This window comes from Hibiscus syriacus, unplaced genomic scaffold, assembly GCF_006381635.1.
Source record: "Hibiscus syriacus cultivar Baekdansim isolate YM2019G1 unplaced genomic scaffold, ASM638163v2 tig00117056_pilon, whole genome shotgun sequence".
In the NCBI taxonomy this organism is placed as follows: domain Eukaryota; kingdom Viridiplantae; phylum Streptophyta; class Magnoliopsida; order Malvales; family Malvaceae; genus Hibiscus; species Hibiscus syriacus.
The window spans coordinates 98,533-119,376 of record NW_024063539.1 but is presented as its reverse complement, the minus strand read 5'-3'; the positions used below and the strand labels follow the sequence as shown (position 1 = coordinate 119,376).

The 20,844-nt window shown below is 33.9% G+C and overlaps 2 protein-coding genes, 1 non-coding gene and 1 pseudogene across 4 annotated transcripts; 1 reads left to right on the top strand and 3 right to left on the bottom strand.

Annotated features, from left to right (window-relative positions):
* Positions 1–2,655: 2,655 nt before the first annotated feature.
* Positions 2,656–19,506, bottom strand: LOC120197825 (protein YIPF1 homolog). Of its 2 annotated transcripts, XM_039199225.1 has the most exons (9): positions 19,501–19,506; positions 15,640–15,642; positions 11,411–11,422; positions 9,022–9,081; positions 8,871–8,907; positions 8,689–8,778; positions 7,428–7,593; positions 3,516–3,789; positions 2,656–3,257 (listed from the first exon to the last, which is right to left on the bottom strand). In XM_039199225.1, the coding sequence occupies exons 4-9, from the start codon at positions 9,076–9,078 to the stop codon at positions 3,063–3,065; spliced, it is 819 nt and encodes a 272-aa protein (XP_039055156.1). In that variant the 5' UTR covers positions 9,079–9,081; positions 11,411–11,422; positions 15,640–15,642; positions 19,501–19,506; the 3' UTR covers positions 2,656–3,062. The 2 variants fall into 2 exon arrangements, with proteins under 2 accessions (XP_039055156.1, XP_039055155.1); XM_039199224.1 differs by lacking the exons at positions 11,411–11,422; positions 15,640–15,642; positions 19,501–19,506 and adding an exon at positions 9,163–9,248 and having other exon boundaries at positions 9,022–9,089.
* On the bottom strand, positions 9,956–14,775 carry LOC120198070 (annotated as a pseudogene).
* On the bottom strand, positions 16,348–17,494 carry LOC120197826 (ras-related protein Rab11C-like). The gene is made up of 2 exons (XM_039199226.1): positions 16,985–17,494; positions 16,348–16,888 (listed from the first exon to the last, which is right to left on the bottom strand). The coding sequence occupies exons 1-2, from the start codon at positions 17,147–17,149 to the stop codon at positions 16,403–16,405; spliced, it is 651 nt and encodes a 216-aa protein (XP_039055157.1). The 5' UTR covers positions 17,150–17,494; the 3' UTR covers positions 16,348–16,402.
* On the top strand, positions 18,337–18,408 carry TRNAD-GUC. Its single transcript has one exon. It is a non-coding gene; the product is annotated as a tRNA-Asp (tRNA).
* Positions 19,507–20,844: the final 1,338 nt, after the last annotated feature.

Here is a 20,844-nt window from a genome sequence, read left to right as displayed (position 1 = left end):
AATAATGAGTCCGGCCAACCCTGAATGAAAAGACTGAAAGATCGACACAAATTTCATGCCAACCCGTGAATCAATGTATTTATTAACTTGATTTAGTAACTTTTAATCAGCATCTCTGATCACTGGATTATTTGTAAATTAAATTCAAAATTTAATTAAAAGTTATCATTAATGGTGGTGGTTGTGTCACTTTAGATGATGGATGATGATTTTATCAACAACAAAATAAAATGATAGATGATGATACATACATTTTAGTAGTTTGTGCATTTTTAATATTTTAGATTGTACACGAATCAAATTATCTTGGTTAAAGAGATGATTGCTATTTCTAGCAGAGGTTTTAAGTTCGAGTACCAGAGACTGTAAATGCGTTTGAACTTTCATTATTAAATGGTATTAAATTTTTAGAACATATAATATCTTATAGTCACCTTAGATTTATCAAAATAATGATTTAGCTTGTAATAATTAGGAATTTTTAATTATTAGACCGTAATTATATCACCTTATAGTTACAAAGAATTATAGTTCTTTCACATTTTTATAATCATGTATAATCTAGTAGGATTTAACAATTAGAAATAAATAAAAAAGGAAGAATATTATAATTAATTATTTTTATAATTATTTCAATTTTTATCTTTTTCTTAAAAATTAAAGGGTATATTTTTTAACAAAGAGTTCAGTTTTCATTAAATAAAAGGATTAATATAAAAATAAGTGTTTAAATTATACCTAAAATTAACTTTAAGTGTCTAAATAATTTTTTATTAAAAATATGTGACTAACGTTTACCCTGTTATAATTATAGGTGTCTACACCGTAACAGTCGTTAAATTCAATTGTTATATGATACTTGTCACTTTTATAAAATTTAAAACATTTCATTTTATAAAAATAAAAAATTATATTTATATATATTTAAAATAAACTCCAAATATACTCCATAAAATCTATAAGTTCAAACCCCCGTAACCAGCCGCCTTTGATCACAACCAAAGCCGGCTACATTTAACGCCGCCAACCAGTCAAAACCTAGATGGCAAACGACCACCCAAATACCCATAGATCAAGACCCAACCAAGACCCATATAAGGTAAACTACATTATTGTTTTCATTTAAATTCTATACACTTTTCTCCATTGGAATAAAAAAAATACAAAAGAATTTGTCACTTTCATTATCATTTTATTAAGTTATGGTCACTAAGACATTGGAAGCTCTTAGTTTGATAATGTGACACATTAGTAAAATGATTTATTTTTTATTTTAACACCTGAATTTAGATAAAATACTAATTATATGTTTTTAGTGAAGATAGAACATATTAAAATATGGGTAAACTGATAATTTATCCCTAAATTACTATGAGTTAAAAAATCCTATAATTAGTATTTTAATTAAATTCAGGTGTTAAAATAAAAATTAAACAATTTTACTAACGTTATATGTCATCAAACTAACGACATTCAATGTCTCAGTGACCAAAACTTAATAAAACATTACAAAAGTGATCAAATCGTATGTTTTTTTTAAATTCAATAAGAAAATAATGTACGAAACTTAAATGAAAGTGATCAATCATGCAATTTACCCTAGATATAATTACGAACAAGTATACTCAAATTCAAATATTTTATGAACTTTTTAAAGACACCCTTAATACACTGTATAATACAAACGTAAATTATTTCAAATAAAAAAATAAAAAGAAATAGTATCATAGAAAAAAAGGAAATAATTGTTTTATGTAGTATATAACTATAAATTGGGGTCATTTTATTCTATTTTCCTTTTAAAGGTTGAACGGATGAGGGTTTTTTTATATATAAATAATTTCGTAATTTCCAAAAGAAGAATAAATAACATTTTATTTGTGGTAAACGTGTTTTCAACGATTCAGGTGGAGCATGAATCTGAACTGATTTCCGACCACAACACTCAGGAGAGCCAAGCATAAGACACGTGGACTAAATAAAAGTTCCGTCAAGGAAGTAGCATCAAGGATGCGTGATTGTATGGGGCACAGTATCCGAACCCCGTGTGGAAGGCAGAGATGATCAGCGCGTATGGAACATAAATGCAGTCGAATGTGAGCCAGGTAATGGATGTGCTGATTTCTTAGAATTTGGGTCGAGTCCTATTGCCGAGTTTCCAAACCGAGTGAATGCTGCCTTTCTCTGCTCACACAGAACTGTTCATTTGTTTTAGGAAAATCTTAATTTGAGTCGGTTTCTGAGTTATTATACATATATATTCATTTATCAGTTAATTCATTTTCTTGATTTCAGAAGCATCTTCTTTTGTGAATCCTATTTCGTAATCTTTTCCAAAATGTCAATGCTTTTTGTTCACCAAACTGAGGCATTTTCTTCTAGTAAGGGTCATGGTTCCTTAGATGAGACTAAAAATGGTAAAAAGAAAAAAAGAAAAAAGCAACTGAAATGGCTTGAACTTGATTAGTTTTATAGCTATAAACTCATAGATCATACTACTAATCACACATTCTTGACAAAATCATAATAAGTTGTTATTATATCAAAATAATTTTATAAAATTAAATCATTTGGCATGGTTAATCTTTGTTATTTAAAGGTTAAAAATATGATATTGGTCATATAATGATTACGAAATGACAGTGAAAAGATGAAAATGTACAAGATGTAAAACCATTGTCTAGCTAGAGTGAAGCAGACCACGTGGCATGTTGTGGCGATCCGGACCGACCAACGAAAGTGTACATCTTAGTGAGTTTTTAGAATTCGTAATCGTTACATTAACATCTACTCTAGTTGTTGTGATTATGCTGGCCTCCTAAAAGTTGTAGGCCAAGAACGCCTGATCGATTACATCAGCCACACTCCAAAACCATCATTTGTCCCTGTTAAATGCTTCAAATTTATCACTAAAACTACACCTCAACAACTAATGAATCCCACAAAAACAAACAAGCTTCTCTTCATGAGGAATTTCGCTCGATCGAACTTGGACCTTCTTTTCACGGATTTCCCAGAAACAGCGTAAACAAAGTTTGGATTTCGATGCTTGGATGTGAGGTTTATGCAAAGAACCATACCTTGATGAAGATTGCAAGGGCCATTTGCAACAAGAATGATGCGACCACCATCATTTTGAGATCGTTCGGCCCCTCGATGTAAGTTCTTATATTCAAGGCAACAAAGCATGATGAGGCTGTACCGGCGATGAGTATAATGATCCATCGAAGGATCTCAACTGGAATAAGCAGTAGAATCTGCAAATATGTTACAGACTACAGCTTAGATGATTGCAAAAGAACAAATGAATATATAATAACTTTGATTTTCATACTGATGCAAATAGACTCAAAGAATCCAGTGCATATCCGGACGTGAGTATAGGTATATGACCTTTTGAAAAATTTCCATGGAACAACTTAGAAGGGCTGGCATACCGGACTCCAAATAACGGTCTACATATGCTCACCAATTAACAAGACCCAAGAAGTATCAACGGGTATGCTATAACTTACCGCAGTTGGAATGAAAACGGAGAGGGAATAACCCCACATGCACCAAAATCGTACAAGGCTAGCATTTGAACCCAGATACTGAAGCAAGAAGTAAAATGCCACTGGAACCACAACTGCATAACCATAGATTCCAGAAGCCGCTGCATTTATATAGCCAACATCAAAGCTCCAAGAAGAAGTACCATCACTGTGCTTTTGCATAAGGTATGTGGCACAATTTCCAAAGGAAGCAAGCATAAAGATCAAGGTTGTTGTGATCCAGATAAGCCCATACCTACATACAGAAAAAAAATCAAGACAAACAAACTAATTTAACAGATGATCATGACACAAATGCACACTATTTCACCTTTATCAAGTTATGGCTGTTACAATGTCAAGATTTCTACATGATCAAATTTATATTTCACCAATCACCATATTACAGTAACATGGAATTGAACTTTCCCACGGATAACAACAAAAGGTACCATGTATATGGTTACCTTTAATAATCCATCAGATCAGAATTTACAGCTTTTCTTCCCGAATCAGGAAAAATTCTGACTTTGAATTTCAAACCTAGTGAGAGAAGCTCCCGCTTCTCTCTTGGTTCAAGGCGTCTTTTATTTTTCATCCATCATTTCATCTCATCTTTTTCCATCGCCGCTCGCCCACGTCTTTCATCATTGTCCTCCGGCCGCCGTCTGCCGTCCGACATCCGCCGTCCGCCGCCACTTTCCGTCATCCGTTCGCCGCCATTTTTCATCAGGAAGATCGTCTCCTCACTCTGTTTTCTTTTTTGAGTTTGGATTTTCGAGAAAGTCTTTCTTTCGGCGCAGATCTGATCGCCGTTATTTACCGTTTTTGCCGTCGGCCGTCGTCAGTTCATCGTATGACCTTCGGGCTCGTCTTTCACTTGCGATCTTTTCCTTTTCTGTCCTGGCGTTCAGTCTTGCTGCCATTCCCCGTGAGTCTGCCTTTGACCGGTTCGACTTATCAGAACAAGCCAAGGTTCTGCTAAGCGATTCCCCCGATCTAATCCACGTCTGAGAGTTTTGTTGAAGGCAATATCTGATTTTCACGATCCCGTTTAAGTCTGAGGGTTTGGTAGAAGGAAGTTTACGTTGTTCCTCCTTTTCGAAGGCTCAGGACCTTCCTGTCCGACTCTCTTTATCCCTACCATCCTTCTCTTCTTCGCCGGCCAGTCAAACATTCTCCATCGCCGGGCGCGCAACAGGGATTTTACGTTAAGTCACTGAGATTTCCTCTAATGTCGGGTGAAGGAATCCTCCCATGTAACCAGAAGAGACCTCCGGTCATAGCTCCTCCGTCCTCTGCAGCCTCGCCTTCTTCGCCTAATCATCATTCTTATCATGACAAGGTTCGTACCATCTTCATTTCGGGTCTGCCTACAGATGTCAAAGAGAGAGAGCTGCAAAACTTGCTGAGATGGCTTCCAGGTTTTGAAGCCTCGCAAGTGAGCTTCAAGGGAAAAGAGCCCAAGGGTTTCGCTCTATTCTCTACTGCAAAATTTGCTGTTGCTGCCAAAGATACCCTTCAGGAGATGGTTTTTGATGCCAAGTTGAAGTCTCTTTTGCACATTGAGATGGCAAAGAAAAATCTGGTTGTTAAAAAAGGAATGGGTACTGATTCTGTTGCAGTGGACATTTATAGTTGTCATCCTGTTCCTCCGGTTTTGCCTATGCCAAATCCAGCTCCTGGAGCGTCTCCAAGTATTCATGTGCATGATAAATCTGGGTGTTATGTTGAAAAGTCTACCGCAGTTGCTGTCCAAGATGGATCCAGGGAGTCCACCACAAAGGATTGCATCAATGACAAGTCTGGATGCTTCACATTATTTATTGATAATTTACCAGAGAAGATCCATTGGAAGAGGTTTGGATCGTTATTTTGCTCTCATGGCCGGGTACTTGATGCTTTTATTCCAAATAAAAGGAATTCAAAAGGAGTTCGTTTTGGTTTTATTCGCTTCGCATCATTCGAAAAAGCAAGGAGAACGATCTCTATAATGAATGGCTCTCGTATCGACGGCAGCAAAATTGGTGTTTCTTTTGCTAAATTCAAACCTCGTCATTCATATTGGAGAAAGTCATCGACAAGTATTCTTCGCAAGTCTGGGATGGAAGATGTTTCGAGTAAGAATCACTATAAAGTTGAAGGTGTTATAGATGAAGAAAAACTCCAGGTGTTGAGCAATTGTCTAGTGGGGTGGTGCAAGGACTTTGTTAAAATTGGTCATCTCGCTAGGCAAATGCAATCGAAGGGTCTCACTGGCTTCACATTAATGAGAGCTGCTGGTAATGCGATTTTAATGATTTTCGAAGACAATGCTTCATTGAGAAGTGTAAAGAACGACAAATCAAAGATTCTCGCAGAGTGGTTCTCCATAGTCGAAGCTTGGTCAGAGAGTTTGGTAATGGAGTGTCGTCGAGTATAGCTAGTTTGCGAGGGTGTTCCTTTTCACGCATGGAATTGGAATACTTTCAAGAACATTGGTGATAAGTGGGGTCTTTTATTGGCTATCGACGAAAGTTGTCAATCTCCATCATCCTTTGATCGGGCTAAAATTCAAGTCCTAACAAAGGCTGATGCGAGAATTGATTCGATGGTTGAATTGAAGGTTGGTGACAATTTCTTCAAGGTCATGGTGCATGAGATAGAACCTTCATTCAAACCAAACTCTTGGGCTCCTGAAGAATACAAGTCTCATTAGATCTCGTCTCTTCATTTGTGGTTTTATTTTAGTCTATATGGTTGTAGGTGTTGCTTTCATTTTGTATTATGTTCTGTCGCATTTTTTTATTACTACTGTTGGTGATGTAATTAGTAGTAAGGTGATTTGACTGTGGCTTTGGATGAGGTTTTATTAGGTTAAGGTTTTTGTTGTAATGGTGTACATCACCATGAGAGGATATTCCGTGGTGTCTTTTGTATCGGGTATTATATTAATAAAATCTGAGGTACTCTTTTCTTCCTTTCAATGTTCGTTAACATACTTTTAGTATGTGAACGAATACGAAGGGAGTTTTTAATGAGACCTCCAACTTCTATCAAAAAAAGAATTTACAGCTTTTGCCCCAGCACTATCCGTTAAACAACATGCTGGTTAGGTATACCAGGAAAGATCCTTTGATTGAAGGCAAACCATCTATGACCTCACTTTCAAACAACTCAATGAAGAATCCTCTTCTACGAGACAAACAAAAGCTACAAAATCCTATGTATTCCGACTTCCATAATTGAATGATTCAATCTCTCTTTACTATCTGTATTCCTATTTCCTTTCTCAATGAATAGCTTCGTTTTCTCAACCAACTTGCAAAGATAACCAGAAATGCAAAGCCTAGAACTAAGATCAGAATAATAGATATTGATGAAACAAATTATGCAACCAATGTGTGCTTAAATCTTTTATATTTCTGCTTGCATTTACACACCTTAGATAACACCTCATGCACTTATCATGTTTAGCATGCTTCTTTTAAATTTTCTGTCTTTCCTACATGTTATGATTCATGTCAAAATAAAGAACCAAATAACTGAGCTTTCTAACGTGGTAAGTTCGCAAATAAGATCAGTGGGCTCATCCTGACTTCCAAAAAGCTTATTTCTTGCAAACAAAAGATTGCCAAGTCAATGGATGCTTCGATTGCTTGCAATCCACTTTTCATCCCAATTTATATCGACTAGAGATAATATGATTTTATAAGGAATAAACCCCCCATAAACTTTTCTCGTCCAATCGATAAATTTCCAATAATAATAATAATAATAAACAATGACGAAGCTTTTACACAGAAGTTTTTTCACCCATATTGAAGAATGTCGCATTTTATGATACAATGGGGAGCAACAGAAAGAAAAAAATTGTATTTTTTTTGGGGGTGGGAGTGGGGTTAGCATACTCACAGGTCAGGGTTAGCATCGATCTTGCTGAAAAAATCTCCAATGGAAGGATAAAAGGAACATATCAATCTGTATATGACAATATCAGTATCCACATTAAAATACTGTGTGTATGATGAGATACTAAAAACTCCCTTCCAATTATTCGCTGGCTGTTGTTCAAATTCTTCTGCATAGAATAGTCAAATGGATGATTAAACATTAAAGTTCCTTCAGTAACACTATGACAATAATACTTAACCACAATATCCTAAGGTGTTTAAGAACATGAATGCAAGATCCCCAATGTCTATATTCCTTAGAAGACATACACACGCATCAAAGTAAATATATAAAAATACAGACACACAAACACATAAACCGAACCATCATAAGGATCATATATGTATCAGGGGAAGGTTAACTTCGGATGAGGCATTGCTATTGGTTACATCAATTACATGAAGATATAGAATTATAATTTTTAAATATATTCACAATGCTCCCTCCAATAAAAGGATATTTGTGACTATAAAAATAACAGGTAATTATTTCCAGGCATAAAAGAAAACGTAACAGTACATTGCAGTTTACTCTTTCCATTCAAACTTAAAGGGAAATGAAAATATCAAACATCCTTGCTGAATTTCCCCTATTATACAATATGAAACTTCCAGAAAGAAGAACCACAAGTCAATGACCAAACTTCTGATTAAGGGTGAGCAGAACTCGACTAAAAAAAGTACGAATTTTAACTGTTAAAAAATTTAAATTCAGGTCGAGTTATAAAATAGAACTTGAATAACTCTAAATTTTTAGTAATTAGTAAATTGATTTTCAAGTTAGAGTGAAATCCCTCAACTCCGCATGATATATGTATATCGCATATGAAAATACATGAAGAAATATATATTTTTATCTTATATGGTTATAGAAAACCGTTTAAATTGGAATCAATTAGTATCATAATATTATAAGTATTATTTCAAATAAATATTGAGTTATAAAAGAGGAATCGTTAACTCAACTAACTCAAAACTTTTTTACTCGACTCAATCAAATACTCACCCCTACTTCTTATCTCAACTCTATGTGCAAAGATTTTGGAAGTTTTTCTCTTACAGTTTCATTATCAAGAACACAATTTTCCTCACTAAAGGCACTCTTTTAATACAATAAACATTTGCAATTGTATAGCAGATTTCAAATATATAATAAAAAATGATGAGTTTAACTAAGTACTCCCTTTTATGGCAAGGGAATAAATTAAAAGAAAAAAATATACCAATAGGAGCTTCAAGAGTTTGATAACCTCGACCACTACCCCCTCCACTTCCATTATTTGGAGGAAAAATTTGCATATTCGCTTCAGGAACTGTACAATTTCAATAAAAGGAAAAAAAAAAGTTAGTAAATGCTGTAAAATTACTTTTCCAGAAACTAGAAGTAAAAGAGAGGGAAAAATACCTTCATACGAGGCCTTCTTTTCTTCATTGGCAACAGCCTGAGATTCGAATGAAAATTGAAATCAAGTTAAATCTTTGAAGACTTAATTTGATTAAAAAAGAAGAAATAAGGTCATGCAAATTAAATGAAAAAGGTAAAGTAAGAAGCTTACGGGAACTGAGCCGAGCAAATGAGTGGTACTAAGATTTGAATACGATGATTCCTCCATTGACAGAATTCCTTTTAAAATATCTATTTTAGAAAGAATTGTTTTCTTTTAGTGGATTTCTTAAAAGGATAAAAACGATGCGTTTATTGGAAGCAATGGAGAGGACGAGGATGGAAGGATTAAGAAATAATACTCGACTTAAAACTTCTTCTGGGGAGCTTGGATCTCTCCCCAACCCCAGGCACGCGCCTTTTTGGAGCGTTGAGTTTGTCACTACCTTTTTGGATTTTCCAGAAAGGTTCAAATGATTTGGGCTAATAATGGGCTTACTTTAATGGTATAAATATTAAATTAAAATTTTATGTACGGAAAATACAATTATATTGTATAATTAAAAATCCGTTTATATATATATATTCGAATAAAGAGAAGTCTAAACCATAGGATTAAGTAGGAACACTTTTACAATAAGGTATTTAGATCCCATAAACAAAGTAAATTCCATCCTTGGTCTCGACAATCTGTATGAATTATTGGTTAATCATAGCACTTGCAATGGTTAAACCTTCAATACAATAAAACGGTTCATTGCGCCATTGGAAACATCCCAAATTTCAAGCGAAATGAAAAATAAGGAAATGGAAAATCATAAAGCAAAGTTAAGTTCAAAACTACATAGTTTGATTCAAACAGCCGAATTGATAATCATTCAAAACTCCAAAATCATAACCGAAATACTGTAACATTATAAAACATAACAAAAATTAAAAATGTTCAACAATTACTGAAATATAAAATACTAATGTCCATATTGTAAAAGTTCAACAATTTTGTGCATAATATATTTATATTTTTACTCTTGCAAGATGAGGATTTTATAAGCCTAAACATATGAAGTAATTATTGCAGGGAACTCATCTACAAAAGTATAACCCTCTAAAAGCTTCATTTTTCAATCAATTGAGAATCATTTCTATACATGTTTCACAGAGAATCTTAAAATCTCTTAAACCCCACATTTGTACTCTTCATTTAGTACGCATGATTCTTTCATCTTTTTACCCATTTTTACACAAATGATATCCAATAATCAATTTTTACTCTAAAATACAATGACCTATACTGATGAAACAGCAATGTGATCAGAAAACGCATTCACCAACCGGATGCAGTAATGCAGTTCAATCAGCAGCAGTCAAAGCAACTGTCGAATCTGCTGGTTTTCTTTCCGAAGAGACTTAATCTCTTCCATCAGTTCAGCTTGGTTCTGTAGAATGGAGCTCATCACGCGAGACATCTCCATCTGTCCAACGACCCCACAGATAGAGCTGTGAATATTTTTCCCAAACGTCAAATCAATGAGAAAAACAAGAGATGATAGGAGATACCTCCTGTATGTGGAATTGTCTTAAGATTTCAATATGAAGGTTCCTCATATCTCCATGAATGGATTTCTGAAATGATTCGAGGGTTTCTTCAAGAGTACGTTGAAATAGCTGAAGAGAAAAGTTACTTCCTTGCTGGGAATCAGGTTGAAGAGCCTTGTGGGGTTGTTCCGTTCCTCCCTGTTACTCAGAATCAACAAACCATCGTGACCAAAGAAAACTATGAAAAACATAAAGTTCCTAAAATTTATTCATCATGGTTGACTTCACCATTTCAAATGGATGAATGATAGCAGAATACCAAAAATGGTGAAACCATCCGGGGTGAGCAGACCAAGCAGTAGGATTGCTCAAGCTAGACTTCCACTCTTAGAAGCAAACCGACATATAAGAAATTAAATGTGGAAGCCAACATTTATTTAACCAAACCAGGTTCCATACATTCATAACTGGAAGAATCCCTGATTCTGCTGAAGCAAATGAATCGGACTTCAATAACATGCTATTCAACAACTCTTCTTTGGTTTCATCTCCGGTTTTCTTTGTTTTGGGGGAAGCCATCAACTGGGACATTCCATCACTGAAGGCAGATGTAGTGCTAATTCTTTCGGCATATGTTGAAAACCTTCGAGACAGTGCTAAAGATGATAGTTTTGGTGAGTCAAGGCTGCCTGCTCCAGTAATGCCTTTTGAACTAAGAGACGCAAACATGGAGCTGGAGAAGTGGTCTGGAAATCCCACTGAAGTTTCATGATTTGAAGAGACATCTTTTGCGTGCAAGTTTTTGTAGCTTATGTCAGAATTTGTTAGCGAACTAACACTCATATGACTGAGCATTGAAGACTGAGATTGTCCAGAATAAAAAGAGCTAGTTGTCAGACCACAAGAAGCCTCCATCCCAAATCGAGATGGCAGACGGCGAAGGTGAGAAAATTTATCAGATATCTTCTCACCACCCCAAGATTCTGGAGGAGTGATGGAGGCCACTTCACTCTTGGATGATGTTGAAGACAGAGATCCTAATGATGTAAAAGATCTCGTGTCATCCTGGACAAAAATGTGGTATACAAACATCGTTATGTGGGATGGAGACGAGAAATGAACACTGTCAGAAACGAGAGCTTTCTGCAGACAATAACAAGTCTGATATTTTCTTTGGTAGCCAAATTGTGCTTCTTGGATAATAAAACCATATTCATCCAACAAAAAAGGTCTGATATAGTAAATCTTAGATATACTTAAAACATGTAAACCCAATTTGTTAGCATGTATTTAAAACAAATGTGATCTGTTTTACTCGTTGATATGCACACTCAAAATGCTACAAACATACAAAATAATGTGCAAAAGGACAAGTCACATTATAAGCGAAAATGAGCACTAACTAATATAACTAACTACACTATCTTAGAACATTGCCATGAAGATTTATAGTAAATATCCTGTACCAAGACAATCAAAATAAACAAGCCATGCAAAAATGTATGCATAAGAAAAGACGAAAATGCATAAAACCTGTGGGGACATTGAACTGGGCTTCCAATCAAATATTGGGTGATCACGAGCTCCATCATCTGCAAAACCAAACCTACTGCTAGAGGCAAACAGCAGGGAGAAAGGCTTCTTATCAGTGAGTAGATGCTCTTTCTTTGCACCATCATGATTATCCCACAGATTATCCAGTGAGGGTGTAATTGGTTGAACATCCACGACGGGGGAAAATACATCCATATCATCCTTGAGATTGTATTTAGAACGTGGAGCATGTAATCTCATCAGTGGCCACATATGGCTTTTATGCGGTGTTTCCATAGAAGAAGGCAGATTGACTGTGCTTGATACCAATCCACTACTACTAGTAACAGAAGATACTTCTGCAGGACCTGAGCGGCTAGTGATAAGAGAACCAGAAATTGCTGTGGATGCTGAAAGGCTTGTTGATGTCACAGATGGAAGTGGGTCAGGCATTAGAACTGAATCCTCCACTTCACCTCCCAAAAGCGCAGTTTCAGCAGTGCAAGTACTCTCATTAACAATTTCTGGTTTTGATCTTTGCCAGCATAAACTTGAAACAGCCTGATGGATGCAATAAACACTTGGGATTTGAAATGACTAAAGGAATCAGGCTTCTTACTTTAAAATTCATGACCTAACAATAAGATTATCTTTAGTTTGTTCCATTTACATAATATCTTTTAAGTTGAAGCACAGCCAGGCAAGCAGTGAGAGCATATTACATATCACTAATGTCATTATAGAACATGATCCTTTATACTACTACAATTCAAATTCTACATCAAGTTTAGAGTTCTTTAAAAAAAGTATGAAAGCGGGTGCAAATGACTAGTAATTATCATGTCTGAGTTTCTTCTATTAAGAAGTGTGATGATACATAGAGGAAAAGAGAAACAACCTCAGAGCTACTATAAGCACGAAGGACAGTAAAAGGCTTTAGTTTTCCTCGAATATCGTAGAACACCACTCTGCCATTATTGGTGCCAGCTGCCAGTGTCCAACCATCATCTCTAAATGCCAATGAAGTGAAAGGTGCCTCATGAGACACGAAAGAGGAGGGTCTTCTAGACCCTGAGCCTGAATCATAAGTGTATAGCTTCTTATCCAACCCGACACTAGCAATTATCTGTCAGAAAGGAATAAGCAACTTGAAGCATCAGAATATTTAACAAATTTTTGAAAGTTGTCCAAACCATAAAAAAGGATTACTTCATTTTTGAACTCCCAAAAAGTCTCAGCCTTTTCCTTTAATTAATCCTGGATTAAGTAGAAGAGAACAAAAAAGAAATAACGAGACCTTATCATTGGATGGTGAGAAGCTAATTCCAGTTGTGGGTGCAGAGTGCTGCTTCAACCAGGAAACCTGTAAAAGGAAAATGAATTAATTATGTATTTAAAACAGAACGAATATTGAGAGAGAGAGATGAGAACCTTTGGGCTACGACCAGTGGTATCCCATAAATGGATAGATCCATCATCACCAGCAGTCACCAAAAGGTGTCGACTGATCCGTGAATAATCAAGTACACTGAGTACCTGGTCTTAAAATCAATCACAGGAAAATTAGCTTGCAAACAGGAATGAGAACCTAACATAAGCACTCATGTGCAACACACTAAACAACCTGTTCATTTGGATATTTTAATTCAGCAGCCCTAGCCCCGGAAGCAAGGTTATGAAGAATGAGGTCTCCACTTTGGCTGACGGAGGCCAAGTGCTCGTCTTTGCAATTGTACATAACACCTGTTATTGTGCTCGTATGACCCCTTGACCATTTGATGCAACGCTTCCTTTGCAAATCCCATATCCTTACAATTTGACCACTTCCCCCTGAACATATGTATCTAGATCCCTTGTTGCTAAAGTTAATAGCTAAAATAGACTCCTGTGAATAGGTGGGGAGTTTTACTTGAATAATTTAAATGTGAAAGCCCGTGGCAATGACTGTAAAAACTTCCGTAGCGTTGAAACCAATCAAGGACTGGCATTAACTACCATTAAACTTTTGCTATCATAAATCACTAACTAATTCTGGATGCAAGATGTAAAAACTTGAGGGTTTTAGTTTCGCAAATGAGAACACATGATTTTTCTTATATACAAATATAGCATCTAAGTGGGCAGCCAATCAACAATGACTGCCCGTCCATAGGTAACTTCTATTTCATCATTTACATGTTTGTAGTATGGCATCGAAAGTTATAGTTTGAGACAAAACATAAAACAAATTGGATTTAACATAGTCATGTCAATAAACACTATATCCCAGTCCAAAAATCCATACAGCAAATAATCAATCAAAAATTACTTCCGGAATATTCAATCTTTTCTTTGCAATTTGACAATGTACTAAACCTAAAGTAGGATTACCTCAATGTTATCTCCACAATCAGTCCCAGAAACCGGAACTGTCCACATCCTCTGCCCATTGTTCCGCCTCAAAGATATCTTCTCCGGCACACGCCACCACTAAATCTGCCATAACATCAACTCAGCTGAAATTAATACAAACAAGCATAAAAAAGAACTTAAATTCTCAGCGCAAGAACTAAATTAATCTTTAATAAAGTTCTAAGTAAAAAAAACTTAAGTGAAAAAAGCATAGCGATCGAACAGATCGTAGCAACAGAAACGGGGAGAAAATAATTTAAAATTAAAAAAGAGCTTACTAGTGTGGTTCCATTTAACCGAACTGACAAAGCAACTCGGAGAAGGCGAGTAACTTAGAACACAAGGATCGTTCGGTTCAAGCTTAATGTCGAAAATCTTGACGGTGTCGCCGCCGCTCGTCGCTAGCAACTCCAGCGACGGATCCGGTAGACCCATTAAGATATTTATTGTGTATATAGAAAGATTATCCTCAAGGAAAACTTAGTGGATGATTAAAATTTAAGGGGAAATGAGAAATTGGGATATAAATGAAAATCAATTCAAACCTTAGTTGATGTTAATTGAAACTCGTTAGTTAAGTAAACCCCACGGAGATTAAGCCGAAAAGAGAAAGAAGAGAGGGGGTGAAAAATAATTTAAATTGTAGAGGCGATAGCGAAGCACGACCAAGCCTGGGCATTCTAGTTCCCTTCCAAACATATATTCAATAGAGAGAGAGAGAGAGAGAGAGAGAACATAGGGTAAACAACACTAGTGGTCTTTTATGTTTTTGGTCTATTCGATTTTAGTCACCTGTTTTGAAAAGCTTAGTTTTGATCACTTCTTTTACGGTCCGTCTTATTTTGATAATTAGGCCGTTAACTCATGTAATCTTGCTGTCATAGCAGGTAAGTAAAAATGAATATACTCTTAAATTTTAGATAGAATATTAATTTGATCTTAAATTTTATATAAATTCTAATTTAGCCCCCAAACTTTATATAAAAAAATCACAATCTCAAACGATTATCATATCTCAGTCAACAAGTTAACATTCAGCTCAAACGACCGTCAATTTTTTTAACGGAAAAAGATAATTTTAGAATATAATAAATTAACGATTGACTATTTTATAACTTTTAATAGTTAAATTACTTAACAAATCAACTCCCTATAATCGGGAGATCATTTATATATTTTATCCAAAAATAAATAAAGAAATGGTTGAACTCGTTCGTATCATTCTGGAACTCATTAAACTTGTTTACCTAGCGAGATAGAAACTCCATCACCATGCTCCATTCAAATTTACATTGAGATTTCAGTGTCATATCGATTAAGCTCACCACACTAACTACTAAAATCAGGTATTAAAATATAAAAGAAGGTAATATTTTATGTTAGAATTAATCTTTTAAAATTTTAAGAAGAGATAAACTTATGAAGTTTGAAGGAAAAAATTAGATTATTAATAGAACATACAAAAAATAAATTAAAATATATTATAATTTAAAATTTTCGAAGAGGCTTTGTTAATCTATCCCTAAAAATACTCGGTCTGTCAACATGATTAAAAAATGTATTTTGAAAATTTGAAAGATGAAATTTACCTCTAAATTATTGAAAACCATTACAATTGAAGAATCTTATTCTCTGAACACTATATTTCACACACACATATATATAGATCATAAATACTATGCAGTCTCATGCAACTTAATGATCTTAAAGAAACAAGGTACATGAATTATATTCATTTCAAGGATTTAATTTTGGAGTAACAGTAGTTGTTTTACAACATGAATAAAATTGACATTGTAATCTGCAAGTTCAAAAAAATCAGCATAAGCAATGCTGGGAAAAAAATGAGAACAGAATCCTTTGATCTTCCAGTAAAATCCTCTTCTGAATCCCCAAACATGACACTGCTGCTAAATTCCTCGTTTTCTCATCTTGAATTCTTAATCCATGGTTCTTAATTACGAACTACTCTACATATATGTTCGATTCAAACAATGTATTTTCATGTCTGTCCCAAAGTTGTCGAGCACCCGACAACCGCAACATTTCTGAAACCTCTTGTCTGAAGAAAAAAACAATAAAGAAAGCAGTTTCTAGGTTGAACAACAACCTTTCTTGGTTCCATTATCCGATATGTTGTTGACGTTAATGGTGGTGCCTTGAGGAACACCGGTACCGGCACCTGCCTCCTGTGCTGCCAATGCCTTTTTCCTTATTATCTCATAAATATCCAACAAAACCGTCTGAAATGCTTTCTCGATGTTGTAGGCTTCCAAAGCCGACGTCTCCATGAACGATAGACCTTCGCTCTCGGCCAAGGCTTGGGCGTCCTCCGTCGAGACGGTTCTAAGATGGTTGAGGTCGGACTTGTTCCCGGCCATCATAATGACAATGTTCGAGTCGGCATGGTCTCGAAGTTCACGAAGCCATCTCAGGACATCGTCGAAAGTTTGCCTTTTAGTTATGTCATAAACCAATAGTGCCGCGACTGCACCTCTATAGTAAGCACTGGTAATGGCTCGGTACCTTTCTTGACCTGCCGTGTCCCATATCTGTGCCTTAACCGTCTTCCCTTCTACCTGAAATATTGCAAAGAAACAGCTCCTAAATTCAATTACAATACATTGTTCAAATACTCAATGTATATGTAATTCATTTATATATATAAAACCAACCCGAAGAGTCCTTGTTGCAAATTCAACACCAATGGTAGATTTAGACTCCAAGCAAAATTCATTTCTCGTAAATCTTGAAAGAATATTGGATTTTCCCACGCCGGAATCTCCGATCAATACAATTTTAAATAAATAATCATATTCATGATCCACTTTATATGCCATTTACGCTTCGGATAATCCAAAATCTGTTAAACTCGAGAAAGAAAATAAAGAATTATTTTGATAATATCTAAAAATCCAAGCCTGACTTAACAATTGCAACACAATTTCTTATTTCTAATGAAAATGTAGAGAACAAAGAAGTGCATCATCATTTTTTTTCTTGAGAAACAGACAAGAAATTAATGAAATAAACTAACCATGAAATGATGATTGAAAATAAGATTTGGTTATTGATGAGAAAAGGGCTGATTAGTGAAATTAAGGAAAATGGTATTTGTTTTGGGTGAAAGTTGGTGCATGGAGTGGGAAAAAGCTCCTGGAAAGGAAAAGAAAAGAAAGGTAAACATTGGTTTTCCATAGCCAAAGAGAGAAAACAGAATAACGTATGAAAAGGCACGTTAAACGGTCTTTCACTGGGATTTTATCAGGCTAAATTCGTCTGCTTTCAAATTTAAATTATTTTCTTTTTTAACATTTTGTTTAATAACCATTACATATATTTTTATTTTTACATTTTTTTTTGTATTTTGATTGCCCAAATTTTAATTATTAATTAGTATTGGCTATATTTTTCGTAGATTCAAGCTACTTTCAATATGGATATAAAGATATCTAACTTTTTTTTGTATATTTTAAGAAGTATATATATTTTTTATTTATCTATTAATCAATTAATTTATATTGAATACTACGTAAGTATATTAAAAACAATATTTATAATTCAATTTGTCTCATTCACAACTTCATAATCATATTGTTTTCTTATGATTTAAAATATTAATAATTATTTTAGATTTAAAATAAATTTTTATTTTATAAAAAAACATATAAATTACATGCGATAGAATCATAATGTGTCATATGAAAATAACAAAAAAAATTACAAAGTCTTAAAGGTCAAAATTGATCAATAGATTAAATCTCTGAATTTAATTATTTTTTTTATTTCAAAATCTAGATAAATTAAAAAAATAAAGACTATTAATTTCACAATATATCCCATGATGCCCATTGTATCTTCAAAGTATCCGATCCACTAGAACAGATTCATCATTTTTCTGGAGGACATCACAAATATTAAGAGGTATCACAAATCCATTGTATCAATTATCCCTTTGTATATGTATGGCCAAATGTTTCCCAACAATAATAAATAAATAAAAACTTGTATGCATCTTACCAATCAAGTCGTTGTAGTATAGTGGTGAGTATACCCGCCTGTCACGCGGGTGACCCGGGTTCGATCCCCGGCAACGGCGCCTTCTTTTTTAAACTTAAAGAAACAATCGAAGCTCTATGAACAACTAAAACAGCTCTAAACTATCGTCTTGCCTTTGCTCCTTTTATCGGCCAGATGGCAAATGTGACCTAAAGACAAATAAAGAAAACTTCAGAATATGTTAATAAAAAATAATTATAAACTTAGAATATAAACTATAAAATCACGAATCAACTTACGTAAGTGGTTAAAAGAATCGTTGTTGTTTCTAGTAGTCATGGACTGGCGATTGCAATAGTGATTGTTATTGTTTCGAGTAGTGACGATTGTAAAAGTGATTGAGTTTTTTATTACCAAATGATTGAGACTACTTTAATCAAATACTATTTTGTAATCACTTTTAACTTAGTCAAAAGAAGAAGAAGAAAATATAGACTATAAAAATAATAATAATATAAGTAAAAATAAGATAAATATATTACTTATAACAAATATATATATTAATTGAAGGCTAATAATATGCAATTAATTAGGTTATTTATTTATAGAAATCATTAAAAGTGAATTCCAGCTTGTAGTAGTAATACTCTCACTTTTTAAATAAAACCCTAGTTAGCTAGTTTTAAGCATAAACAACTATAAATAGAGACTTAGAAGCTACATCGTTAATACCAAGTAGCTAATAGGTAAACAGCAGAGCTTGGAGGGCTCATCGGAGAAAAATTGAATTTCACTGAATTTCAAGATTTTACTTTCTTTCTAGCTATATATCAAGCATGGGTACGTAACATTAACTTATTTTTCTTCAATATTTATATTTTGTTTTATTTAAATCTTCGTTGGCATTCCCTTGACGATTAACTGTAGTTCATGCAAGCTAGTTGAACTCACTCGTGTGCATGCAAATTTTTTGTTTGATAAAAATTATATATATTGTTCATGTAACAAACCCGTAACTTAATTAGAAGAAGACGATCGTAGATATTCATATTCAAATTTGAATACTTACAGTGGAGTGGAGAACAGGTATTTGGCCAACTGTGGGGAATATGTATCTCAGTGTTGTTTGCGTTATCGGTTTCAGTATGTACATGTCTGTCATGGCGTAAAAAGAAAGAAATTCAAAGAACACCAGAAGCAACGGCCGAGACAGGCGCACAGGCAGAAGAAACGGAGGCGGGAGCACGAGTGGAAATAGAAGGTGATGAGATAGAAACAGAAGCAGAGGGTGAAATAGATGCGAAGCAAAAGAAGGAGCTGAGAAAGCTGAGGAAAGAGGTGCGGAAAAAATATAAACAATATATGCAGACTGAAAAACACATGGAGAAAGAGCTGCAGAAACCGGTTTGGAAACAGCGCTTCGTTATATAGGACAAGCTTCTTATTAGTAGAGAATTATATTATAAATCTTACATAATCACATGTATTATTAATTTTATAGAATAAAATTTATAAATGATCATTAAATTATATGATTTTTTAAACATTAAATTATCTAAAATTATATAATAATATTAGATTTTGAATTTAATTATCTTATGTCACGGCAACATTAATTGTCATTAAATTATTATCAATCAATGAATCATACACCTCTCTTTTCAAAAAAAAATATTAAACTATTTTATTAGTTTTATCGTGGATTCACAGATCTCCTGGTGAGGGTTCCTCATTATTGCCCCACAATCGTGAATTGATCAACCGGAGTGGGAATATGAAGTTCGCCTATGCACCTCGAGAGTGTAATAGAGTGACTAATAGATTAGCAGGCTTGGCATGGTCAAGAGATCCTGGTATATTTTCCTGACACCGCTGATGGGATCGAAGCCGTTCTCATGGAAGAAGCTCAATGCGTGATCAGTGATGCAATTTGAGCTAGACCTCCGGTTCTTTTCTTTCGTTCAAAAAAAAACATATCGTACATACTATATTAGTAGAAAATTTATCATTTACTCTTTAATTGTAATTAAAATTTTATTTGAATATTTTCGATAATTTTAAGCAATAATGTAATACTTTTATTTTTTTAAAATATATATATTCATAATTTATTTTTAGAATTATAAAAATATTTTTAGAAAATATTTTTTAATTTATCAAATTATTTTATGATTATTTTTTATTTAATTGTTATTATATTTCAAAATTTTAAAAACAAAATTTATAATTTTTTATATTTTAAAATCTTAATTATCAAACAATGAAATCATTTTTATTAAACAACGTGGTTTAAATACTTACATTTTGTATATAAAGTTTAAATATAATTTAAAAATAACAAATCCAAAAAAATATTATGTTTAAACTTAAATCAAAATAATTAAAATAAATATAAATTTTAATAATATATCAAATAATTTATATGATATAAATTAAATATTTATAATATAATATTAAAAAATTTAATATTTAATTTATTTTAATTGGTCATGATGATACTTCTAATAGTAAAGCCCACTTCTACTTGAGCTCATGT

Excerpts from the sequence above, each read along its gene's own strand:
- LOC120197825 (XM_039199225.1), bottom strand. The coding sequence starts at position 9,078 with ATGGAGGAATCATCGTATTCAAATCTTAGTACCACTCATTTGCTCGGC. Across the intron at positions 8,908-9,021 it reads ATTTGCTCGGCTCAGTTCCC|GCTGTTGCCAATGAAGAAAA; the intron begins GTAAGCTTCTTA and ends TTCGAATCTCAG. Across the intron at positions 7,594-8,688 it reads AACTCTTGAAGCTCCTATTG|AAGAATTTGAACAACAGCCA; the intron begins GTATATTTTTTT and ends TATTCTATGCAG.
- LOC120197826 (XM_039199226.1), bottom strand. The coding sequence starts at position 17,149 with ATGGCATATAAAGTGGATCATGAATATGATTATTTATTTAAAATTGTA. Across the intron at positions 16,889-16,984 it reads TTGCAACAAGGACTCTTCGG|GTAGAAGGGAAGACGGTTAA; the intron begins GTTGGTTTTATA and ends GCAATATTTCAG.